Source organism: Schistocerca cancellata, chromosome 3 (genome assembly GCF_023864275.1).
Source record: "Schistocerca cancellata isolate TAMUIC-IGC-003103 chromosome 3, iqSchCanc2.1, whole genome shotgun sequence".
NCBI classification, from domain to species: domain Eukaryota; kingdom Metazoa; phylum Arthropoda; class Insecta; order Orthoptera; family Acrididae; genus Schistocerca; species Schistocerca cancellata.
Window position 1 is genome coordinate 393,749,011 of NC_064628.1, and position 22,507 is coordinate 393,771,517.

A 22,507-nucleotide genomic window follows, 5' to 3' on the forward strand; every position below is an offset into this window, starting at 1 on the left:
CCGGAAACGCTTACTTTTCATGTTAGAGCTCATTTTATTACTTCTATTCAAATCACATTAATCATGGAATGGAAACACACAGCAACAGAACGTACCAGCATGACTTCAAACACTATGTTACAGGAAATGTTCAAAATGTCCTCCGCTAGCGAGGATACATGCGTCCACCCTCCGAGGCATGGAATCCCTGATGCAGCCCTGGAGATTGGCGTATTGTATCACAGCCGTCCTCAATACAAGCACGAAGAGTCTCTACATTTGGTACCGAGGTTGCGTAGACAAGAGCTTTCAAATGCCCCCATAAATGAAAGTCAAGAGAGTTGAGGTCAGGAGAGCGTGCAGGCCACGGAATTGGTCCACCTCTACCAATCCGTTGGTCACTGAATCTGTTGTTGAGAAGCGTACGAACACTTTGACTGAAATGTGAGGAGCTCCATCGTGCATGAACCACATGTTGTGTTGTACTTGTAAAGGCACATGTTCTAGCAGCACAGGTAGAGTATCCCGTATGAAATCATGATAACATGCTCCATTGAGCATATGTGGAAGAACATGGGGCCCAATGAAGACATCACCAACAATGCCTGCCCAAACGTTCACAGAAAATCTGTGTTGATGACGTGATTGCACAATTGCGTGTGGATTCTCGTCAGCCCGCACATGTTGATTGTGAAAATTTACAATTTGATCACATTGGAATGAAGCCTCATCCGTAAAGATAACATTTGCACTGAAATGAGGATTGACACATTGTTGGATGAACCATTCGCAGAAGTGTACCCGTGGAGGCCAATCAGCTGCTGATAGTGCCTGCACATGCTATACATGGTATGGAAACAACTGGTTCTCCCGTAGCACTCTCCATACAGTGACGTGGTCAACGTTACCTTGTACAGCAGCAACTTCTCTGATGCTGACATTAGGGTTATCGTCAACTGCACGAAGAATTGCCTCGTCCATTGCAGGTTTCCTCGTCGTTGCAGGTCTTCCCCAGTCGCGAGTCATTGGCTGGAATGTTCCGTGCTCCCTAAGACGCCGATCAATTGCTTCGCACGTCTTCCTGTCGGGACACCTTGGTTCTGGAAATCTGTCTCGATGCAAACGCACCGCGCCTCGGCTATTGCCCTGTTCTAATCCATACATCAAATGGGAATCTGCCAAATCCGCATTTTTAAACATTGCACTGACTGCAAAACCACGTTCGTGATGAACACTAACCTGTTGATGCTACGTACTGATGTGCTTGATGCTTGTGCTGTAGAGCAATGAGTCGCATGTCAACACAAGCACCGAAGTCAACATTACCTTTCTTCAATTGGGCCAACTGGCGGCGAATCGAGGAAGTACAGTACATACTGACGAAACTAAAATGAGCTCTAACATGGAAATTAAGCGTTTCCGGACACATGTCCACATAACATCTTTTCTTTATTTGTGTGTGAGGAATGTTTCCTGAAAGTTTGGCCGTACCTTTTTGTAACACCCTGTATAATAGTTGGGAATTTTAACGCATGATTATATACTATTAGTCTTGATTAGAAGCCTAAAATCCAAAATACCAGCAGTTGGAATGGAAATGCCAGGGTTTCTCATACAAAAACCAGGGATTGTATATGTTAAAAATGACCTACTCTTCCACCTTCTATGGTGGAAGCTTTTAAGACAGTTCCCTGTGAAGAATAAAGTGTATTTAGCGGTTTGGAAATATTCAGTACAAGGTCTTACCAATTCAGATCAAGTCAATGTATATTCTCAACATCTCTGTAATATTTTCATTTGTCTTACCAGTACACTCTGTAGTTGATTAATACCTTCATCTGAATTTCATTTTTCGATCTACTGTCACTGACTTATTGGAAATTACACACAAGAATATCATTACTTATATGTTTATCGCTTCATTCTGAGAAGACTAAGTCGTTTATTTAGTTTAGAATTACTGAGTGACTCAGAACTCTACCTTATGGCACTCATGTTTCAGTCTTTAAATTTGTATTCGTTGTTCAAAACACTATGTTCATTTATATACCTATATTCTCCCTGTTACATAGGCAAATGCGCACAAAACATTTTCTTTTTTATCGGGTACTGCTTTTGAGTTATGGTACCTATTTCCAAATTGTCTTTTTTGAGAAACCTTCATTCACTGAATAACAAATCAGTAGTGTGTATAATGATTCTCAAATTTGACTCCTGATAATTTTTGGGAATCACCTTGTAGTGAAGGAGCAAGAAACATTTGTATGGCATTCCCATTTGTAACCATCTTAAAATAACTGAATGTCCTACTTAACCAGGCCAATTTCACATTTTCTGCTGGGGTTGGCTTTCCATCGGTACGCATATAATGGCAAGTATTTGTGTGTTACATAATTCATAGTGCTTTGCGTATCATGAATGTAGTGATCGTGACACTATAGAATGTTATCCAGTAGGTTCATGCATCTTCGTCGTCGGAGTTAGTTTGTTTATATCTCTAAAGCTACCAAACCTAAATGCTTGTCGAAAAAATCTAAAGAAAGAAATCAAGAAAACACTGACTCTCTGCAGGAACCATAGCTTACTCTAAAGTGGCTTGTGGTCTGAACACACAAATATGTCACATGATGGCGATCGAAATCATTTTTGCATGATAGATACACATTCGCTTCAGATGGAAACGTATTTCTGATGATTTTACAATTATCCTTTTATTGTATGTATAATACATCAGCCCAATAATGTACTCTAAATTTCTATGGCCTCAGTTAGAGAGACAATTTTTCGGTTCTCATTTACTCATATTTCCCTGGTTTTTAATCAATGTAAAACATTTGTTTTTTTGAAAAGTATAGGAAATCAAGCTTCAAATATCATTACCAATTTTTTAAAATTCATTAAAAATAAAAAGAGAGAGAGAGAGAGACAGCAAGTCGGATACGGACTATGCATAGATATTAAGAATGTTTCAATGATTGTGTCGTCTCCATGGCAACCACACAGACAACCTTCAACATGGCTACTGTTAACCCGGCAACATCGGCATCGGCTACATTGTCAGCTTTGGACATTCACCAGGCGAGATCTTGTGGAAATGCTAGTGCTGCTTCACAACAGAGACATAGTTCGCCACCTACAGTAGTTGTTCTCAGTGCTTCATCGCAAATAAGTACTCCAGTTACAGCTGTGCCAAGTAACACCCTCCCAATCGCGAGTGTCGCCAATTCGACCCTGAAGAAGAGTGGCGGCGTTGAATACTGCCTTGAAAGTTCAGGTGAACATTCTAGAGAAGTAAGAAATGTAGATAGCAAAGTTTCTAGGTCATCAGTACATGTAGTTGCAAGCACTGAAGAGATAACGGAGGTTATCAGCGAATCTAATGTTACAGATCCAGATGACGGTAATGAATCACAAACAGTAGTAGATTCAGCACACTATATAACTGTTACTGTTTCAGATTCGGATGTAGTGGCGTCAGACGCAGTACAGCCGGGTGTACAGCCCGACTACGTTCAGTATGTAGAGAGTGCGTCTGAGCAGGACATATATTCTTCAACAAATGGCCAGACGTCCTATCCTGTTTACACTGTTGAAGAGCCTGAAAAGATGTATGCACCAGTTTCGGAACCATATTATAATGATAGCACAGCTGCTGTTCCATACAATCAGGTAGCTGGCAGTGTTGGACAGGGTTCAGGAAACAATCAGTTGTTAGCTCAGCAAAGTAGCTCATATCTGATACAGGAAAGTATTGAATCAGATACAGCACATTCATTAATTACACCACAACATAATAATACTCAGTCAATAAATTCAGATTCTGGTGGTGTGACTTACTTGATATCTGGTAACAGTGGTATGGAAAGTGATGGACAAGATGCCCATTCGCATAACACACGAGCTACACCAGCAACTGTACATTGGCTTCTGGATAATTATGAAACTGCAGAGGGAGTAAGTCTGCCTCGTTCAACACTGTATAATCATTATCTTTATCATTGTAATGAGCGCAAACAAGATCCTGTTAATGCTGCTTCATTTGGAAAATTGATACGCTCAATTTTTCTTGGCCTGAGAACGAGACGCCTAGGAACCCGAGGAAATTCCAAGTATCATTATTATGGTATACGTATCAAACCGAACTCTATTTTAAATCAACTGTTTGAGGATGGGACATCAGTTGCTGTTCGACCACAAACAGGATCTCAAAAACGTTTCAAGTTCCTTTCGGGGTCAGGCCAGAAAAGCACAGAGTATGAACAGTCTTCGCATCACACTTCTTTAGGTCACTGCCAGGAACTACACAAGCACCATGAATTTTTAGGTGATAGTACATCTGCAATTCCAGATTTTCCTGAAATAGAAATGTCAAATGTTGTTTTACCTGAGGAATGTACACTTGAAGATGTTGATACGCTTCGCAGTATTTATAGAGAACATTGTGAAGCCTTTTTAGATGCTATTCTTAACTTGGAATTCCCAACTATTGAAAGTCTTTGGAGGGAATTTTGGAGAACTCAAGATGATAATAATGGGGATGAATGTGAAGAAGAGAGATACTTATCGAAAACAAAGCTGTTCATCTTGTGTAAATTGGAACCTATACAGCAATTTGTCAGAGTTGTAGATTATAGATTTTATCAAAATTTAGTATATGTTCTGATACCAGATGTCCTTCGCCCAATTCCGAGCTCCCTTACCCAAGGCATTCGCAATTTTGCAAAAAGTCTAGGAACTTGGTTGACATCTGCCATGGCTGGATGTCCAAGTGACATAGTTCAAATCAAAATGGCTGCAGCAAATGCATTTGCACAAACTTTACGTCGCTACACATCTTTAAATCATTTGGCACAGGCTGCACGTGCCGTACTTCAGAACTCGTCACAGATAAACCAGATGCTGGTAGACTTAAATCGTGTAGATTTCCACAATGTTCAGGATCAAGCATCATGGGTGTGTGAATGTGATAATGGTGTTGTACAAAGACTGGAAGCAGACTTCAAAATGACATTGCAGCAGCAAAACTCACTTGAACAATGGGCAGCTTGGCTGAAGGGTGTTGCAACTCAGGTGTTAAAACCTTATGAAGGAAGACCAAACTTTACAAAAGCAGCAAGACAGTTTCTGCTGAAATGGTCCTTTTATAGTTCAATGGTAATAAGAGATCTGACACTCCGAAGTGCAGCCAGCTTCGGTTCATTTCACCTTATACGTCTGTTGTATGATGAATACATGTTCTTTCTGATTGAACATCAAGTTGCACTGCAGACAGGAGAAACACCAATTGCTGTCCTTGGTGAAAAGCTTCATAGCTCATCTGATATAAGTGGTTATTTACAGATCAATGCACTAAATGTGGAATAGTGATAAAATTGGCTGAGAAAAGAGTGATTCAGCAGTATGAAATGCTGCCACTTCAGCTACTATTCATTGGTGGCTTCACTAAATCGTATACTGTGCATAAATCTGTAAAAGACAAGTTCCTCTTGCCATTGTTGTGCAATGATATATTTATTGACCTGTAGAGTACATGGTGGTTCAGTTCGAGTGTTCTCTTACTTCATGTTTTTCAAATTCAGTTTATTTACATTTAATTTCTTTCATAGGTCATCCCTTTTTTAAATTAGGATTCGCTTGGAAACAGACTTCCAGAATATTTGGCCATTCATATCTTTCTTCATGCTTTACTGTTCAGATGCTACTGCTAGTTATAAAATGTTTATGGATGCTGTTGAATTACTGTTACCTGCATCTGGGGAAACAGCAGGTTACTGTGCAATGCGAATGTGTTGAAATGACTTGTATGATTTATGTGACTGTGTTATGATGGAATTTATGCAGACATGTATTTTATGTCACTGTGTCACTATACTTATTCATTAGGGAAATACAAGTCTTGAAATCATTACATAAAGAGTATTTCTGTTCACCAGAGTTAACTTTTTCTCTCTTGTCCTTGTAGCGAATCATTTTTAGTTCCTCAATTTACTACGGTAATCGTACTGTTAACAGTGTATGTCTTTAAAGGTAGTATGAATAAACCTTTGTCAGTACTATATATCAGTGTTATGTGTTTAAATCCATGTGGAATCAAAATATTAAGAGAAAAGCAATTCCTTCAGCTTCTTGGTAGAAGTCTGTCTTTTTTTTTGTGTGTGTGTTTGTGTGAAGTAATGCGTTTTATGTGTTACAAGTTGCATTTCTCTTAAGCAGAGTATAATGAAAGCGTGGTTTATTGTGATGGTCACTGTTATTTGTTAAGTGTCTCTATATATTGGTGTGATAACTGTCCACAGAACTTCGTGTGTACTTGTGTGTATGTATGTGTTCCTGTGTGAATTTTGTTTACCAGAGAGAATTTTGTCTTTACCTGTAGTACATAGAGAATTAACTTACTGTAAAAGTTAAGCTCGGTAATGCATTTATTATGTGTATTCAGCTTCTAAGTCACATGTCTGATGATAATGACAAATATTATTTGAAATTAGGAGACATCTTAATTTTGATGAAGTTTCATGTTCAGATCTATATGTTAGCAAGTGAATAATGTGATACTTATTGCACCATTCCATACAAAATCTGTGCTGATTTACTGAAAGCCATTTAAATTCTCCAGGAAACATAAAGGATTTGACCACAAACACTGATTTATTTATGGAATGCAAGCCATTGACAATTTTATGATTGTTACTTCTGTAATATAAGACATAAATTATACAATATTCTCTCTCTTGTTAGACAGAAAACAAATCAGAACTTCCATAAGTTTTCTGGCACATGAATTTTGATTCCCATAACACAGTTTCTACACTGAAAAATAAGCAGAAATGTGATCTTTTATTTACATTAATGCATAAGTCTTTTTATATTTATTTGGGAAAGCACTCAGATAAATAAGTTAAAAGTTGATGCATTATTTAGTCATTGTAAATGTAGTAGTTGCTCAGAGAATGCTGTACATTCAAAATATTTAATTTCATTTCTTCTCCAATGTAAATATTTTGTTCTGTTTTTGAAGTGTTCGATTGTTGCATTTACTTCAGAAAAGTTATTTATTTAATATATATGGAGTTCATACAGAACTCTCATAGTATGCATGTGCGTGCCTTCATAAGGTGTGTGAAATAAAGTGTGTCTTGTGCAAATTATTTATTCTCTGCATTAAATTTTTATTGTACATCAAAATGCAAAGCATGTAGCAATGGTAATGAAGTAACTGTTAAAAGTTTGAGGTAATAGAAGACATACTGTTTTATAGATGGTAACAGACTGTGTGAAAGTTGGGGGGGACAACAAATTGCCTCAGTGTGCATGATCCTAGTTCATTGCAGCTTTGACTTCCCTTTTCGTAACTTTGCATGCATTCTATTAGGCACTATAATTTTGTAATTATTTAGGAATTGTGCTATGTGCTATACTGAAACACTGTATCTATTTCCTGTGTATGTCCAGCACTATTTTTCATCACTCTTGCATAAGTATCTGCCTTGTTAAAACACTGATAATGCATAGTTAGGCCCTAGATATTGTTGTGTGTGACATTTTTGTAGTAATGAGTAGGCTATAATATATTCCCACTCCTCCTGCTCCCTTCACAATATTTTTGTTTTTTGATTTGACATACTTTCACTGAAGAGTTCTACAAGGTAAAAAATTAGTGTGTTATGTTGTATTACATCTGTTATTAAATAACTGATTGTAATTTTGAGCCCTTGTGCCTATTTCTTGTATTCATTAGGGCTAATTAATTAGGCCATTTAATTTATGAAGCAAGATCAACAAAATGTTGGTTTCCATATTTAAAGGGTTCTGTACTCATTTCAGTCTTCAAACCAAAGAAATTAAATTCTGTTCAGTTCTGATTTTTTTTTTAATGAGCTGTGAATGAGATACAAAGATGACCAGCTTCATATGATGCTACCGGTTTATAACCTGCTCCCTCAACTGAAGTACTCAAATTACAAGAAATGATGTAAAAGAGAAATTAATATTTTTGATGTTGTTTGTCTTCTGCAACGATAAAGCACTTTCATAATTAATTTATTGAATGGTGGATATTTATGTAATCAAAGAGCAAAGTTGTATGATTGTAGTATGCTGCATCATACTACTAACCTCTTTAATGTGTCACACAATTTATTCTTGTGAATAGATTTTGACAGTGACCTCATTAGTCAAACAAGAAATATTGATTCATTGTGCTCCCAGTGCTTGTAACTGTGTATGTACGTTTATCTAGTCATTATTTTTTATAAGTCAAGAATGGATGGTCTGTGTTTTGACCACCTGTCATTTTTCTTTTTTCCATTATGGTGTAATTTTTCAAAGAGTGGAAAAATTCTGAATAAATTTCGTACTTGTGAAAGATAAGTTGTGTAGTCTTTGTATATAAAACCATTATGCTTATACCTGTTTTTCCTAATATACAGTAACTATTTTTCAGCACAGTTTTGTTAAAAATGGTTTGGATATGTTGCTCTAAACAGCAGGTGATACACATGCTGTAGGATAAGTATTTGAGGTAACAACAAATTAAGTTCTGATTTTCAAGTTAAGTAATGATTTGTAAAAACAAATGCTAAAAGGCGGTTTCAGTACTACAACAGCAACAAAACTTTGACTTGAATATGTATAGATTTACTGTAAAAAATTATTAGAAGCAATGCCTAAAATTCAAAAAGTATTTGTTACAAAGGTAATAGTGCTTTACACTGTGTGTATGATATTGAAGTATTCGAAGTGCAACTAATTTTTGTCGCATAATATTGAAACTGTGCAGAAGAGAGGTCATGTCTCACAATTGGCATTTAATTTACTTTTGAATCACACACTATTCAAGAAATGTTCCTGTTGTTTATGTTAATACTTATTAATATAATAGAGGGAAACATTCCACGTGGGAAACATATATATAAAAACAAAGATGATGTGACTTACCAAACGAAAGTGCTGGCAGGTCGATAGACACACAAACATACACACAAAATTCAAGCTTTCACAACCAACGGTTGCTTCGTCAGGAAAGAGGGAAGGAGAGGGAAAGACGAAAGGATGTGGGTTTTAAGGGAGAGGGTGAGGAGTCATTCCAATCCCGGGAGCGGAAAGACTTATCTTACAGGGGAAAAAGGGACAGGGATACACTCGCACACACGCACATATCCATCCGCACATACACAGACAATGTGTGTGTGTGTGTGTGTGTGTGTGTGTGTGTGTGTGGCACGTGCGCGAGTGTATACCTGTCACTTTTCCCCCCTAAGGTAAGTCTTTCCACTCCCGGGATTGGAATGACTCCTTACCCTCTCCCTTAAAACCCACATCCTTTCGTCTTTCCCTCTCTTTCCTGACGAAGCAACCGTTGGTTGCGGAAGCTTAAATTTTGTGTGTATGTTTGTGTGTCTATCGACCTGCCAGCACTTTTGTTTGGTGAGTCACATCATCTTTGTTAATACTTATTAATAATTTCATATGATACTTTCTAACAGCATCCCAAGTATGTGAAGTGGAGACTTTTGCTTCAGTTAAGATCACTTTCAGATATGGTATTGCATTAGGTGTGTGAAGGAATGGATTGGATTTCACAGGAAACACGTCAATACCTAAAATAGTGGGCAAGCAGATTCTGAAGTGAGAGGAACAGAATGTGCAATGGGGCTATTCCTTGCAAGGCTCTATGAATTTTAAATGCAGCTTTCAAAATGCTGACAACTATACTTACATCCGCATATGTTCTCTAAAGTGACAGAAAAATAAAGGTACAGTGAAGTTCAGTTGATACGCTTATAAGGAAACATATTTATGTAACTTGACAGTTGATGAAAAGGGAAATTAAAATGGTAACTATAAATAATGTAGTAAATAAGGCAGTCACATAACTACAGTGAATTGTGACCATGATGCACAGTTAAATTGAAAGTGGCATGTTGTTGTTGTGGTCTTCAGTCCTGAGACTGGTTTGATGCAGCTCTCCATGCTACTCTATCCTGTGCAAGCTTCTTCATCTCCCAGTACCTACTGCAGCCCACATCCTTCTGAATCTGCTTAGTGTATTCATTTCTTGGTCTCCCTCTACGATTTTTACCCTCCACACTGCCCTCCAGTACTAAATTGGTGATCCCTTGATGCCTCAGAACATGTCCTACCAACTGATCCCTTCTTCTAGTCAAGTTGTGCCACAGACTCCTCTTCTCCCCAATTCTATTCAATACCTCCTCATTAGTTATGTGATCTACCCATCTAATCTTCAGCATTCTTCTCTAGCACCACATTTCGAAAGCTTCTATTCTCTTCTTGTCTAAACTATTTATCGTCCATGTTTCACTTTCATACATGACTACACTCCATACAAATACTTTCAGAAACGACTTCCTGACACTTAAATCAATACTCGATGTTAACATATTTCTCTTCTTCAGAAATGCTTTCCTTGCCATTGCCAGTCTACATTTTATATCCTCTCTACTTCGACCATCATCAGTTATTTTGCTCCCCAAATAGCAAAACTCCTTTACTACTTCAAGTGTATCATTTCCTAATCTAATTCCTGCAGCATCACCCGATTTAATTCGTCTACATTCCATTATCCTCATTTTGCTTTTGTTGATGTTCGTCTTATACCATCCTTTCAAGACACTGTCCATTCTGTTCATCTGCTCTTGCAAGTCCTTTGCTGTCTCTGACAGAATTACAATGCCATTGGCGAACCTCGAAGTTTTTATTTCTTCTCCATGGGTTTTAATGCCTACTCTGAACTTTTCTTTTGTTTCCTTTACTGCTTGCTCAATATACTTACTGAATAGCATTGGGGATAGGCTACAACCCTGTCTCACTCCCTTCCCAACCACTGCTTCCCTTTCATGTCCCTCGACTCTTATAACTGCCATCTGGTTTCTGTACAAATTGTAAATAGCCTTTCATCCCTGCATTTTACCCCTGCCACCTTCAGAATTTGAAAGAGAGTATTCCAGTCAACATTGTCAAAAGCTTTCTCTAAGTCTACAAATGCTAAAAAGGTAGGTTTGCCTTTCCTTAATCTAGCTTCTGGCATAATGGTCGAATAATTCATGAATTTAGACATTTTATGTCCTAAAGTAAAAGGGTTTTCATCTACACTTTTGCCTTTAAACTCATTGCACAGGCACACTGCTATGATTGTATCACCAGAGTGCTGTAAAATGTGTATTCATGTTAATTCTGTGTAATATTAGCTTGTAAGAAAACAATCCTGATGCACAACATGTTTTCTAGTTTAGAAACAAACTGCAAGGACTAATGTTTCACTAAACAGCACTAGCAGTGCATTATCATAATAAAGAAATCCCTGATGGCTCTGGTTGTAAATAAGGACGGGAAAACACAATATTACTAAATTGCTAAAATGGTCATTTGTTCCAGTTATGTAAGAGCATCCAGGGGCAAGAAAATTTTATTTTCATTATTTCATAAAATGGTTCATTAAATCTAAACTGTCATAATTTACTCATTAAGAGCGACAACCTTTAAAGGTTTAACACAATAAGTCAGTTATTACAGTTACAAATTGTGTATGTGTCTTGATGCAGCATAACTCAAAGTGCACAAATTGCCTAGACACTTATTCATCCACTATTTGAGAATGTGACTTAAATAGACTTTGACATAATTTCAAAATGTTTTAAAGTTTTTCTCAGCAATTACTCCCGTCCTCACCCCCCACCCTGCCTCCCATCCAACAAAATAATGAAAGGGATAAAGTAAATTACTAAATTTTTGCTTTCATGCAATAAAATTTTATCATCAGACATGATGTTTTAGTTTATTACTTCTTTACTATGAACTCTCTTTTCAACACACTTTCCGCACAGTGTTCACATATACGACTGAATCTATTGTCAAAATTACTTCGTTGTACGGCACTATATGCCATCATAAACTTTGTGAAGCATGAAAAGCAATTTTGATATTGACCTTTTCAGTAGTTTATGGGCATATAGTCTGAAACTAATAAAACCAACATTATTAGGATTTCACATCTTCAACCTTATTGGTTTGATACATTATCTCATTTGTAAAGTAATCAGACACTTGAACCTGTTTTATACATGGGAGTTTGATTGTTTTTTAAGGAATAGGGAATGCGGCTACTGGTTATATAAGAAATTTGATAAATGGACAAAGATTCATATCTGTGCAAAGTTTAATTGTGGCATCCTTTTAGGTAAGGGAAGAATACATTTTGCATTCAGGTGAAAAATGTATGCAGTTTTAATACACTGATATTAAGATCGGAGCTGGTACTAACAGCATGTACATAATATTATAAGTATCTAACTCAGTAAAATGAAATTTATTTTCACTGCATGGATCATAGTACCTCCAAAATCTAGATCACATTCTGGAACATCATGTTCACATCTTGCATCCATTGTGTAAACTGGTCTACTCTTTATGCTCTTGTTCTTCATGTTTCTACTGAATGACAATGCCTCTGCCTAGCCATGGTTTCATAAGGGAACAATGTGACATGATCTAACATACCTATAGTTATTGGCTAAATGAAATTTGTCTTGATGTTTTGTTTGCTGAAGCTCCTTTATTTCTGGGAGACTGAATAAGAATTCAGAAGCAATACAATAATTCAAGTCCACTAGTCATTAAAGTTATACACAGCTGACTTGTGCAGTTAGGATAAGAATTTATTGTTGCTGATGCAGAGCTGCATATCACCCTGACTGCAAAAATTAAGCTTTCGTCAATTTGTAGTTGAATGATATCTGCGAGGGATGATGATGATGAACATTACAGTATTGGTTAAAAACAGTCTTGGTTGCAATTTTAGTTTTTTATTTTTCAACGACGCATTTCGCCTTATTTAGGCATCTTCAGGTTATCTTTTCTAGATAGGACGTGAGAGGCACCGAGATCTGCATAACGCATTCCTGTTCACTAATTCCTGTGAATGGGAACGCGTTATGCAGATCTCGGTGCCTCTTGCGTCCATCTAGAAAAGATAACCTGAAGATGCCTAAATAAGGCGAAATGCGCTATTGAAAAATAAAAAACAAAAATTGCAACCAAGACTGTTTTTAACCAGTACTGTTAAACACTGGTTTGCTGTATGCCACATATGGATTGGAAGAACATTACAGTTTCACTTTGGTTGGCATGTGATTTTAGAAGCTGTGAATTTAGAAAATACCCATCTTATAGGCAAAATCAACATGAACTGAAGGGGAGAAAAGAAAAACGTGATTGCTCAGCAGGGAAATGAACTGTTTTTTGTGCCTTATCTGGACAACCTTCTGCTTCTAATAGAATTTATCTTCTTCCTCTCCTCTGTTTCCAATTTGTTTCTTAATGCATCGCGTTTTCTTTGTGTATCCCACTTATTTATATCATACTAATATCAAAAAACACCCAGTCTTCATTCAGTCTTGGGTTCACTCTTGTAATTTTTTTCTTATTGGCGCAGGAAAGTTCTTGTTGAATGTAAACTCAAGCAATGGAATATCAACAATAATGAAAAGGATAGATTGCTACTCACCTTAAAGCTGACACATTAAGTTGCAGAAAGGCACATAAAAAGATGTCTGCACCCTAAGCTTTTGGCAAAGCCTTCTTCAGAAAAGGAAACAACAAACACGTATTCACACAAGCAAGCACACATCACGCACGATTCCTATTTCTGGCTGCTCTGACCAGAATGCAGAATGCTTGTAGAATGTAAATACGTTAGCATCACCAAAAAGCATATGTGTTGAGTTGTCAATAGGCACACACAAAAGAAATAAAACTTGCTTGCTTTCAGTCCAGGTGGGCTGGTTGTAGTGGGGGCTAGTGTTGGATGGGACGGATAATGGGAGCTGGAAGCTTGCAGGGATGCGGCAGGCTTGCTGGCTGGTAATGTAGGATTGAGGGATGATAGGCATATGGGCTGGCATGACTGTAGCAGCTGGTGGAAAGCAGCACACACTGAAGGCGACATGTGAACATTAATTGGGAGGGGGTAACAGGACAGAAGAAGGGAAAACTGTTGGGTGATGGGAGCAGGGACGGTGGGATACCTGAGGCCAGGATGATTACGGGAGCAGTGGATGTGTTGTTAGGCTAACTCGCAGCTACGTAGTTCAGAGAAGCTGGTGGTGGAGGGAGGGATCCAGAAGGCTCAGGTTGTGAAACAGCGATTGAAACTGAGCATGTTGTACTCAGCTGCTATCTTGTGCCACAGGGTGGTGTACTTCGCTCTTGGCCAGAAATTGGCAGGGGCCATTCGTCCTGGTGGACAGCTAGTTGGTAGCCATACCAACATAAAAGGCTGTGCTGGGTTTGCAGCAGAGTTGATAAATGACATGGCTGTTTTCACAGATGGCCCCGCCTCTAATAGGGTAAGATAAGGCTGTGACAGGAGTGGTGTAGGAGGTGCTGGACGCGTGGATTGGGGTGGCAAGGTGTTGGGAGTGGAAGTGGCATAGGGGTGGACTAAGATATTAGTAGGTCGGGTGGGGGATGGAACATCACATTAGGAGGGGTGGGAAGGATCTTGGGTAAGATGTGCACAGAGATAATCAAATCTCTGGTAAAAGATGTTGTTCAGTTGTTCCAGTCTGGGATGGTACTCTGTGACGAAGGGGGCACTCCTTTATAGCTGATTCCTGGGGGTGGTGGGAGGACTGGAAATGTGTAAGGATATGCGATGTGAAATCTATTTGTGGACTAGGTTTGAAGGTTATTGCCTGTGAAGCCTTTAGCATACTGGGAAAGGGTTTCTCATCACTGCGAGGCCTTGTGTACTGGGCAAGGGTGTTCTCATCATTGCATATATGTCTTCCACAAGTGGCTAGGCTGTATTTTTGGAGGGAATTTTTTGTGTGGATTGGATGGAAGCTGTCAAAATGCAGGTACTGTTGATGGTTAGTGGGTTTGATGTGGAGAGACGTGCAGATGGAACCATCAGTGAGGGAACATCCAGGAAGGTGGCACTTTGGGAAGAGGAAGGCCGGCTGAAGCAGATGGGAGAGAAGGTGTTGAGATTGTGAGGGAATGTGGATATGGGGTCTTGGACATGGGTCCAGATCATGAAGATAATATCAGTGAACCTGAACCAAACTAGTTTTGGGAGGCTTGGAAGGTTTCCTCTAGATGGCTCACACACAGGTTGGTACAGTAGGGTAACAGGCAGGTGCTCATGGCTGTACCATAGATTTGTTTGTATACCTTCCCTTCAAAGGAAAAGTAGTTGTGGGTAAGGATATATTTAATAATATTTATAAGGAATGATGGGGTAGGTTTGGATTCTGTTAGTCTTAGTTATTGTGAGGTTCAAACTCAATGAAATTGTGCTCCATCTGCTGCTCAACACACTCTCAGTTTACACTGTGAGTCCTCAGTTGTGATGCTGTTCTACAGCTCCTTCTTGATATGTCTGAAGATAAGAAAGTGGTGTTTCAATAAAAATGATAAAAGCTGTAGAAAACACAATTTAAATAAAATTTCAAAATAATTTATATAATGCCTGGAGGGGAAAGCTGTTCACCACAACTGAAACACTGCTATAATTGTGCTACCTCACATGACAGGAGAAAAAAAGTACATAAATATAGACCTCCTTCTCACAATGTACAAGATAACCACAAAAATTATCTCCCCACTATATAGAAACAATGCAGAATTTCAATCAAATGAAGAAACTCACTGAGCTCTGAGGTGGATGTAGTACAATGGATAATTTGAAAGTGGTGTACAAAATTTTAATATGAATTAATGAATTTCACTTTGTCTGGGATTCATATATTCAGAGAAAGCTTTTGACTCAGTTTCAACAAAATCTCTACAAACAGTTGTAAAACAAGGCATTATTCAACTTAGATACTGGAGAATATACAAGGTGATTGTAATAGAAGTTAAACTTTCAAAACGCTTTAGAAATAACACCACTATTCGAAATGACATCAGCTTGCTATGGAATATTATCAGAGAAGGGGAAACGTATGGCAGAAGAAGAAAAATAGTGTGAAAATTGATCAATAGATGGCGCTATATGTGTCAGAATAGGCAAATGAAAACACCTGTTATGCACACGACCCCTTAAAGTTGATATAAACACATCGGATTCACAGCTTTTCCTCCTTTCGCATCTGCAACGTTCGCCATGACTGTCTCAATACAGGATCACACCTCTGCTTGTAAAGCTGTATTAAAAGAATGATGACTGTGCACACATCGCTGTACAGAAGTTCCGGACACTGAAGGGTTTGAAAAAAGGCGTTGGTCTGATGACTGCCGTGGGTCTGGAGAAAATGTTCTGGAAATTCGAAAAGATGGGTTCATTTGGTGTGCAACCTGGTAGAGGGAGGAAGCGAATTGATTCCGCAACAATGGAAGCAGCGGCCCCAGCAATGCAGGAGGAGACAAGTGGTGGTGTGCACACACGTAATGCATGGAGAATTGCCTGAGCGCTGGACATACCTGTGAGCACGGTGCGTAAAATCCTATGAAACATCATTCTTTACTATCCTTTCAAAATCACCCATGTGCATGAGTTGCTTCCTGTTGACCTGCCAGCAAGAGAGATCTTTGCTTTAGAATTTCTTGCTTGAATGGAAGTGGACAATGGTTGGCAGTGGAAGATTTTGTGGACAGATGAAGCCCACTTTCATATGGCAGGATATGTCAATACACAGAATTATCAAATATGGGCAACAGAAAGTCCACACATAAATCAACCAGCACCACTCTATCCTGAAGAGGTCACTGTGTGGTGCGGTTTTACAGCATCATTTATCACTGGACCATATTTTTTTGAAGAGACAGGTGCTTCTGGTCCTGTTACTTGTACCATCACTGGTAAGTGCTATGACTGTCTTTTGCGCAACCATGTCATTCCACCTCTCCAACAGCATGGATGTGTGGATGGGATCATTTTTATGCAAGATGGCACACCTCCGCACATTGCAAATCCAGTTAAGCAGCTGCTGAAGTGCAGTTTCAGAAATGCTAGAATTATCAGCCGCCATTTCCCTACAGCCTGGCCATCCCAATCACCTGATCTTAATCTGTGTGACATCTGGCTGGGGGGCTATCTGAAAGATGTGTTCAGTGTTCCGATTGCAAACTTAGCTGCATTGAAGGCATGCATTTCACAACACATTCTGAACATGACCCTGGAAACACTTCAATCAGTTGTGGAACGTGCTGTTTCTTGAATTCAATTTGTTGCAGAAAATGGTGGACAGCATATTGAACATGTTTTGCACCAGTCACATGGAAATTAATAATCCGATTTGATTTTGATTGATGCTTTCCATGCCATTTTTGGCCTCAGGGCAATTAAAAGCCGATATGATTGTGCAGTTTTCGGCCTTAGGACAATTAAAAACCGATATGATTGATGCTTTTTATGCAGTTTTTGGCCTCAGCACAATTAAAAATTGATATTTCCCATCCAATGTGATATGTCCTTGCCGTAGGGATGGGCTTACATAACTAACAGTATCACCCTTGTACACCAATGAACGCTGAGTAATACAGTTTGTTTAACATCAAACGTACACCTTAGGCATTGTTGTTTGATTCGTTTGTAGCTTACAGTGCCATCTATTGCTACATTTTGTAAGTATTTATTTATCTTCTGCTATACATTCCCCCCTTCTCTGATAATGTTCCATTGGAATCTGACGTCATTCTGACCAGTGGTGTTATTTCTACAGCGGTTTGAAAGTTTAACATTAATTATAATCACCCTGAATATACATGAATGCTATAGCTTCCATTACACTTCAAATACATGGTGAAAAATCCTTTAATGAAAGAGGAGTCAGACATGGAGCTATCATATCAAAAACTTATTCTCAGCAATCCCAGAGCAAGTATGCAGATCTTTAAAATTTGATAATTAAGGAAGAACTCGTGTTATCTGAACCACCTTTGTTGTGTTGATGACATTGTATTGTTTGCCTGAAATGTAGATAAATTCAACAGCTACTGGGAGAATTTGATGATCAAGTCAATGTTAGGCTTGAAAATCACTTGTAATGGTACAATAATAGTGTATAACAATTACACTAAAAAACAAAATATTACAAATTAACAACGAAGTCATGGAACCATTTGAAGAGGCTATGTATTATGGTAGTGAAATACATTGATGAGGTGGACACTAATAAATAAATAAATAGAAGAATAAAAATGTTTGAAGAGTGCTTTTGGCAAATCAAATAGTGTTTTCAATACTAACCATCTGAGTTTCCTGAAATGGAGAGTTAACAGTCTGTGTGTGTTACACTTTTGATGTATAGCAGTGAGATGAGCACTTTTAATGCAAGAACTGAGGACTATTCCTGGAGCTATGGAGAGATACATGTCAGGCATTAACAGGAAAGATAGGAAAACAAACAAATGGTTCAGGGAATAGGCTGGAGTGGAAACATAACAATGACCACAATTAAATTAAATGGAGGTAGGCAGGACATGTAATCTTGTGAGTGAGATGACAGATAGACCAAAGACAGCCTTCATAGGTTTCCTCCATAATAATGTAGTGATAATTCACTAGTACGTGATTTAATTTTCAAGATTTGAATATACACTTTGACAATGGTCAGTAATCAAGGAACTGCCGAAAAACTAAGAGACAACATAAACATCAGCAATATTAGGTTAGTAATCCAAAGAACAACGTACACACTTTTAATCATCTTCACAAATTGACACTTCCCTCACAACCCCCCCTCCCTCCCTCCCCTTACTGTAGAGCGGAGTTCCCAGAACATGCAGGTATTTGTAACATACCCATTGGCCTGCTCTAGCATAAACTGCTGGTGCCTCTGGTGATTCCTGAGGACTTGTTTGCTGAGGCAAGGGCAACACTGGGTGAGTGACTAGGCCAGCTACTGGGTTGGCTTGAAGACATTATTGTGGAGTCCCAGCTTACTTGTCACGAAGGGACTTTGGTGTCAGCAAATGTGCCAGCTGACCTGTTTTGGTTATACCATTAGTGGTTTTTTCATGACATTTGAATACTTGGAAAGATCCAAAATATTGTGGCCATACCGGTGAGTGCTCTGCAGCTGTGCTTTGCATCACATTTTAATATCCTTGTGAATGAAAACTTTCTGGTCTCCAAGGTGGGATGCTGAAAAAGGGTGTAACTCAGAGATTTGGATCTTGACTTGTTGCAGTAAAAATGGCAGCTCTTGTCAACTGAAAGCTCTTGTACAAAAAATATCCCAGCAGCTCCCTACAAACCATTCCTGCTGTCGATGCTCCAGTGCCTGGTTTGAAAACTGTGCAGAGTCTCTGTTAAACCAGTGGTATTGCAGTGGCCCAGCTATTTTCTTGGTACATATGTGTGACCTTTTTTTTTGTCCTATGGCAATGTTCTACCAGCCTCCCATTGCTTTGGGATTGTAGCTGGTCTTGTGGTCGTGTTGAAACCCACGCAACTTGAACAGTTCGTTTGTGTCCTTGATCAGTAGTGACATGAGCTGGACAGCCAAAACAAGAAATCCACATAGTTAGAAAACGTTCTTGCTGTTGTTCCTGATGAGATTTCTCTGACTGGTGTTGCCTCAGTATGACAAGTGGGTCTTGTGATAAACTTTTTGCATTTCCTTTATGTTTTCATCTTCTTTAAAGGCAAAGAGAGAAGATGAAGCGGTAGCCCATCATAGAGCCTATGCCTACCGTCATGTATTTTTTTGACTTTCAGTTGTTAAAAAACAGAGGATTTTTTCTGGTACCAGTAGGAGGAAGGAAGGATTCGCATTCAGCTAGTGAACAAGTGAGAAGCACGCCATTTTTAGCAAGTAATTGTAGACCGCCATTTTGGGGTCGCTATGAATAAGTGAGGAGTATGTATTTCATATGTGCACCGTTTCGAAAAATACAGTATTGTTTTATTAACAGAAAGGTCGTGTGAGTTGTTATTTCAAATAGTACAATAATTACAAGAACTGAAGCCCACCTGTGTACTTTGGAAAATTACGAAGATCCAATAAGCTTAATGGGAACACGGTCAAGACTTCAAAGGTGAACACGGTGACCAAACGTAGCATTATAAAGAATGGTAAGCACAAATCTACAGCGGAGAAAGAAACTACTTCGTCCTGCAAAATAATATGAACTAATATGAACTTATTTCCAGGCATAGCTCAGCTTATTGTGCTTGTCATTCATGCCGAAAAATTAATCTCATTAATTCAATACATTTTAAAAAGCCACGCATTTCAACATTTTATTATCATCTATTCCATTATTTTATTATATTATAGTCTATCAATGGCTGTAAATATACAGGGTGAAGAAAAAATGTAACACTTGCAGGTTGGCATGTGATTCCTCATCCAGATTCAAGACAAAAGTTGATCTAGCAAAATCAGATTGGGGCATTGTGAAAACGCATGTATGAAAACAAGGAGCTGGTAACACTATCCCATCATGCAGCACATCAGAATGTACAGAGGAACGTGTGTCACCCCACACTACTCTACCAGCTGTCATAGCTCACTGAGTAGACTGCTTACACACTAACCCACATCCACTCTGGAGCTACAGTTTGAATCTTAGCCAGGTTCCTTTTTTATTTCCCTAGTTTTCATAATTTATAAGCAGGACATCATTTCACCACATGACAATAGCCCATCACATGACAGTGGGAGCCATTAAACTGCATGCACATGTCTTCTAACCATGCAGTGCACAAACGTAACTGGTCCTGGCAGGTTCATGTAGGGTGGCTTTCTGATGGAGTAAACAAGTGATGAATATGTTGATATGATTTTGGTGCTGGGTGCATCTGATAACCAAGCTGCTGCCACTGCTCATGTGTATGCTGCACCGTATCCTCAAATGTGTCAGTCTGACAAGGGTGTTTTTTGTCGCCTGGAGCAATGACTTCAGGAAACCAGTAACCTTCATCCACAAGTAATGGACAGAGGTCATCCAAGGACTAGACATGATGCTTGAAACCACTCACCAATCACCTCAGCAAAGCACCTGTGATATTGCAAGGTACACTATATGATCAAAAGTATTCGGGCACCTGGCTGAAAATGACTTACAACTTTGTGGTGCCCTCCATCAGTAATGCTGGAATTCAATATGTTTGGCCCACCCTTAGCCTTGATGACAGCTTCCACTCTCGCAGGCATACATTCAATCAGGTGCTGGAAGGTTTCTTGGGGAATGGCAAACCATTCTTCACTGAGTGCTGCACTGAGGAGAGGTATCAATGTCATGCACTGAGGACTGCCACAAAGTCTGAGTTTCAAAACATCCCAAAGGTGTTCTATAGGATTCAGTTCAGGACTCTGTGCAGGCCAGTCCATTACAGGGATGTTATTGTCATGTGACCAGTCTGCCGCAGGCTGTGCATTATGAACAGGTGCTAATTGCTCTTCAACAGTGGGAAGCAAGAAAGTGCTTAAAAAGTCAATGTAGGCTTGTGCTGTGATAGTGCCACACAAAACAACAAGGGGTGCAAGCCCCCTCCATGAAAAAGACGGTCACACCATAACACCAGCACCTTCAAATTTTACTGTTGACACTACAAATGCTGGCAAATGAATTTCACTGGGCATTCGCCATACCCACACACTGCCATCGGATTGCCACATGTGTACCGTGATTCGTCCATCCACACAACGTTTTTCCACTGTTCAATCGTTCAATGGTTACCCTCTTCACACCAAGCGAGGCATCATTTGGCATTTACCAGCGTGATGTGTGGCTTATGAGCAGCCATTCGACCATGAAATCCAAGTTTTCTCACCTCCCGCCTAACTGTCATAGTACTTGCAGTGGATAATCATGCAGTTTGGAATTCCTGTGTGATGGTCTGGATAGATGTCTGCCTATTACACATTATGACTCTTTTCAACTGTCAGCAGTATCTGTCAGTCAACAGACAAGGTTGGCCTGTATGCTTTTGTGCTGTACGTGTCCCATCACTTTTCCATTTCACTATCACACTGGAAACAGTGGACCTAGGGATGTTTAGGAGTGTGGAAATCTCGCGTACAGACGTATGACAAGTGACTACCAATCACCTGAATACGTCTGAAGTCCATGAGTTCCACGGAGTGCCCCATTCTGCTCTCCCACGGTGTCTAATGTCTACTGAGGTCGCTGATATGTAGTACCTCAGTAGGTGGCAGCACAATGCATCTAATATGAAAAACGTATGTTTTGGGGGGTGTCCGGATACTTTTGATTACGTAGTGTAGTTCCAAGTATCTCAAAGAGAGGTTGTTGAAGTGTTGCACAGTGAAGAACTGCATCCATATCATTACATTTTTACTCAACACCAGTGGCCAAAAGATCACATTAAAGAGTACAGTTTGTGAATGGCTTTTGCACCAAGTGGAAGACAGTGAACATTTTATAAATAACATGATATGGACTGATAAATCTAGCTTCACTCGTGAAGGTATTTTCACCCTTCACAATAGCCATTACTGCTGTATTTGTTTCCACATGTCACCCATGAATGTGCCTTTCAGGCACACATTGGCATAAACATGTGGGCTGGAGTTCTGGGAGGAGTGCTATTGGG

General features: G+C 39.1%; 1 protein-coding gene across 1 annotated transcript; it reads left to right on the forward strand.

Annotated features, from left to right (window-relative positions):
* Positions 1–2,993: 2,993 nt before the first annotated feature.
* On the forward strand, positions 2,994–8,333 carry LOC126175121 (DNA-binding protein RFX2). The gene is made up of 2 exons (XM_049921674.1): positions 2,994–3,253; positions 3,437–8,333. The coding sequence occupies exons 1-2, from the start codon at positions 2,995–2,997 to the stop codon at positions 5,341–5,343; spliced, it is 2,166 nt and encodes a 721-aa protein (XP_049777631.1). The 5' UTR covers position 2,994; the 3' UTR covers positions 5,344–8,333.
* Positions 8,334–22,507: the final 14,174 nt, after the last annotated feature.

Coding starts and splice junctions, on each gene's coding strand:
- LOC126175121 (XM_049921674.1), top strand. CDS start 2,995: ATGGCTACTGTTAACCCGGCAACATCGGCATCGGCTACATTGTCAGCT. Junction 3,254..3,436: donor ATACTGCCTTGAAAGTTCAG/GTGAACATTCTA, acceptor TTACTGTTTCAG/ATTCGGATGTAGTGGCGTCA.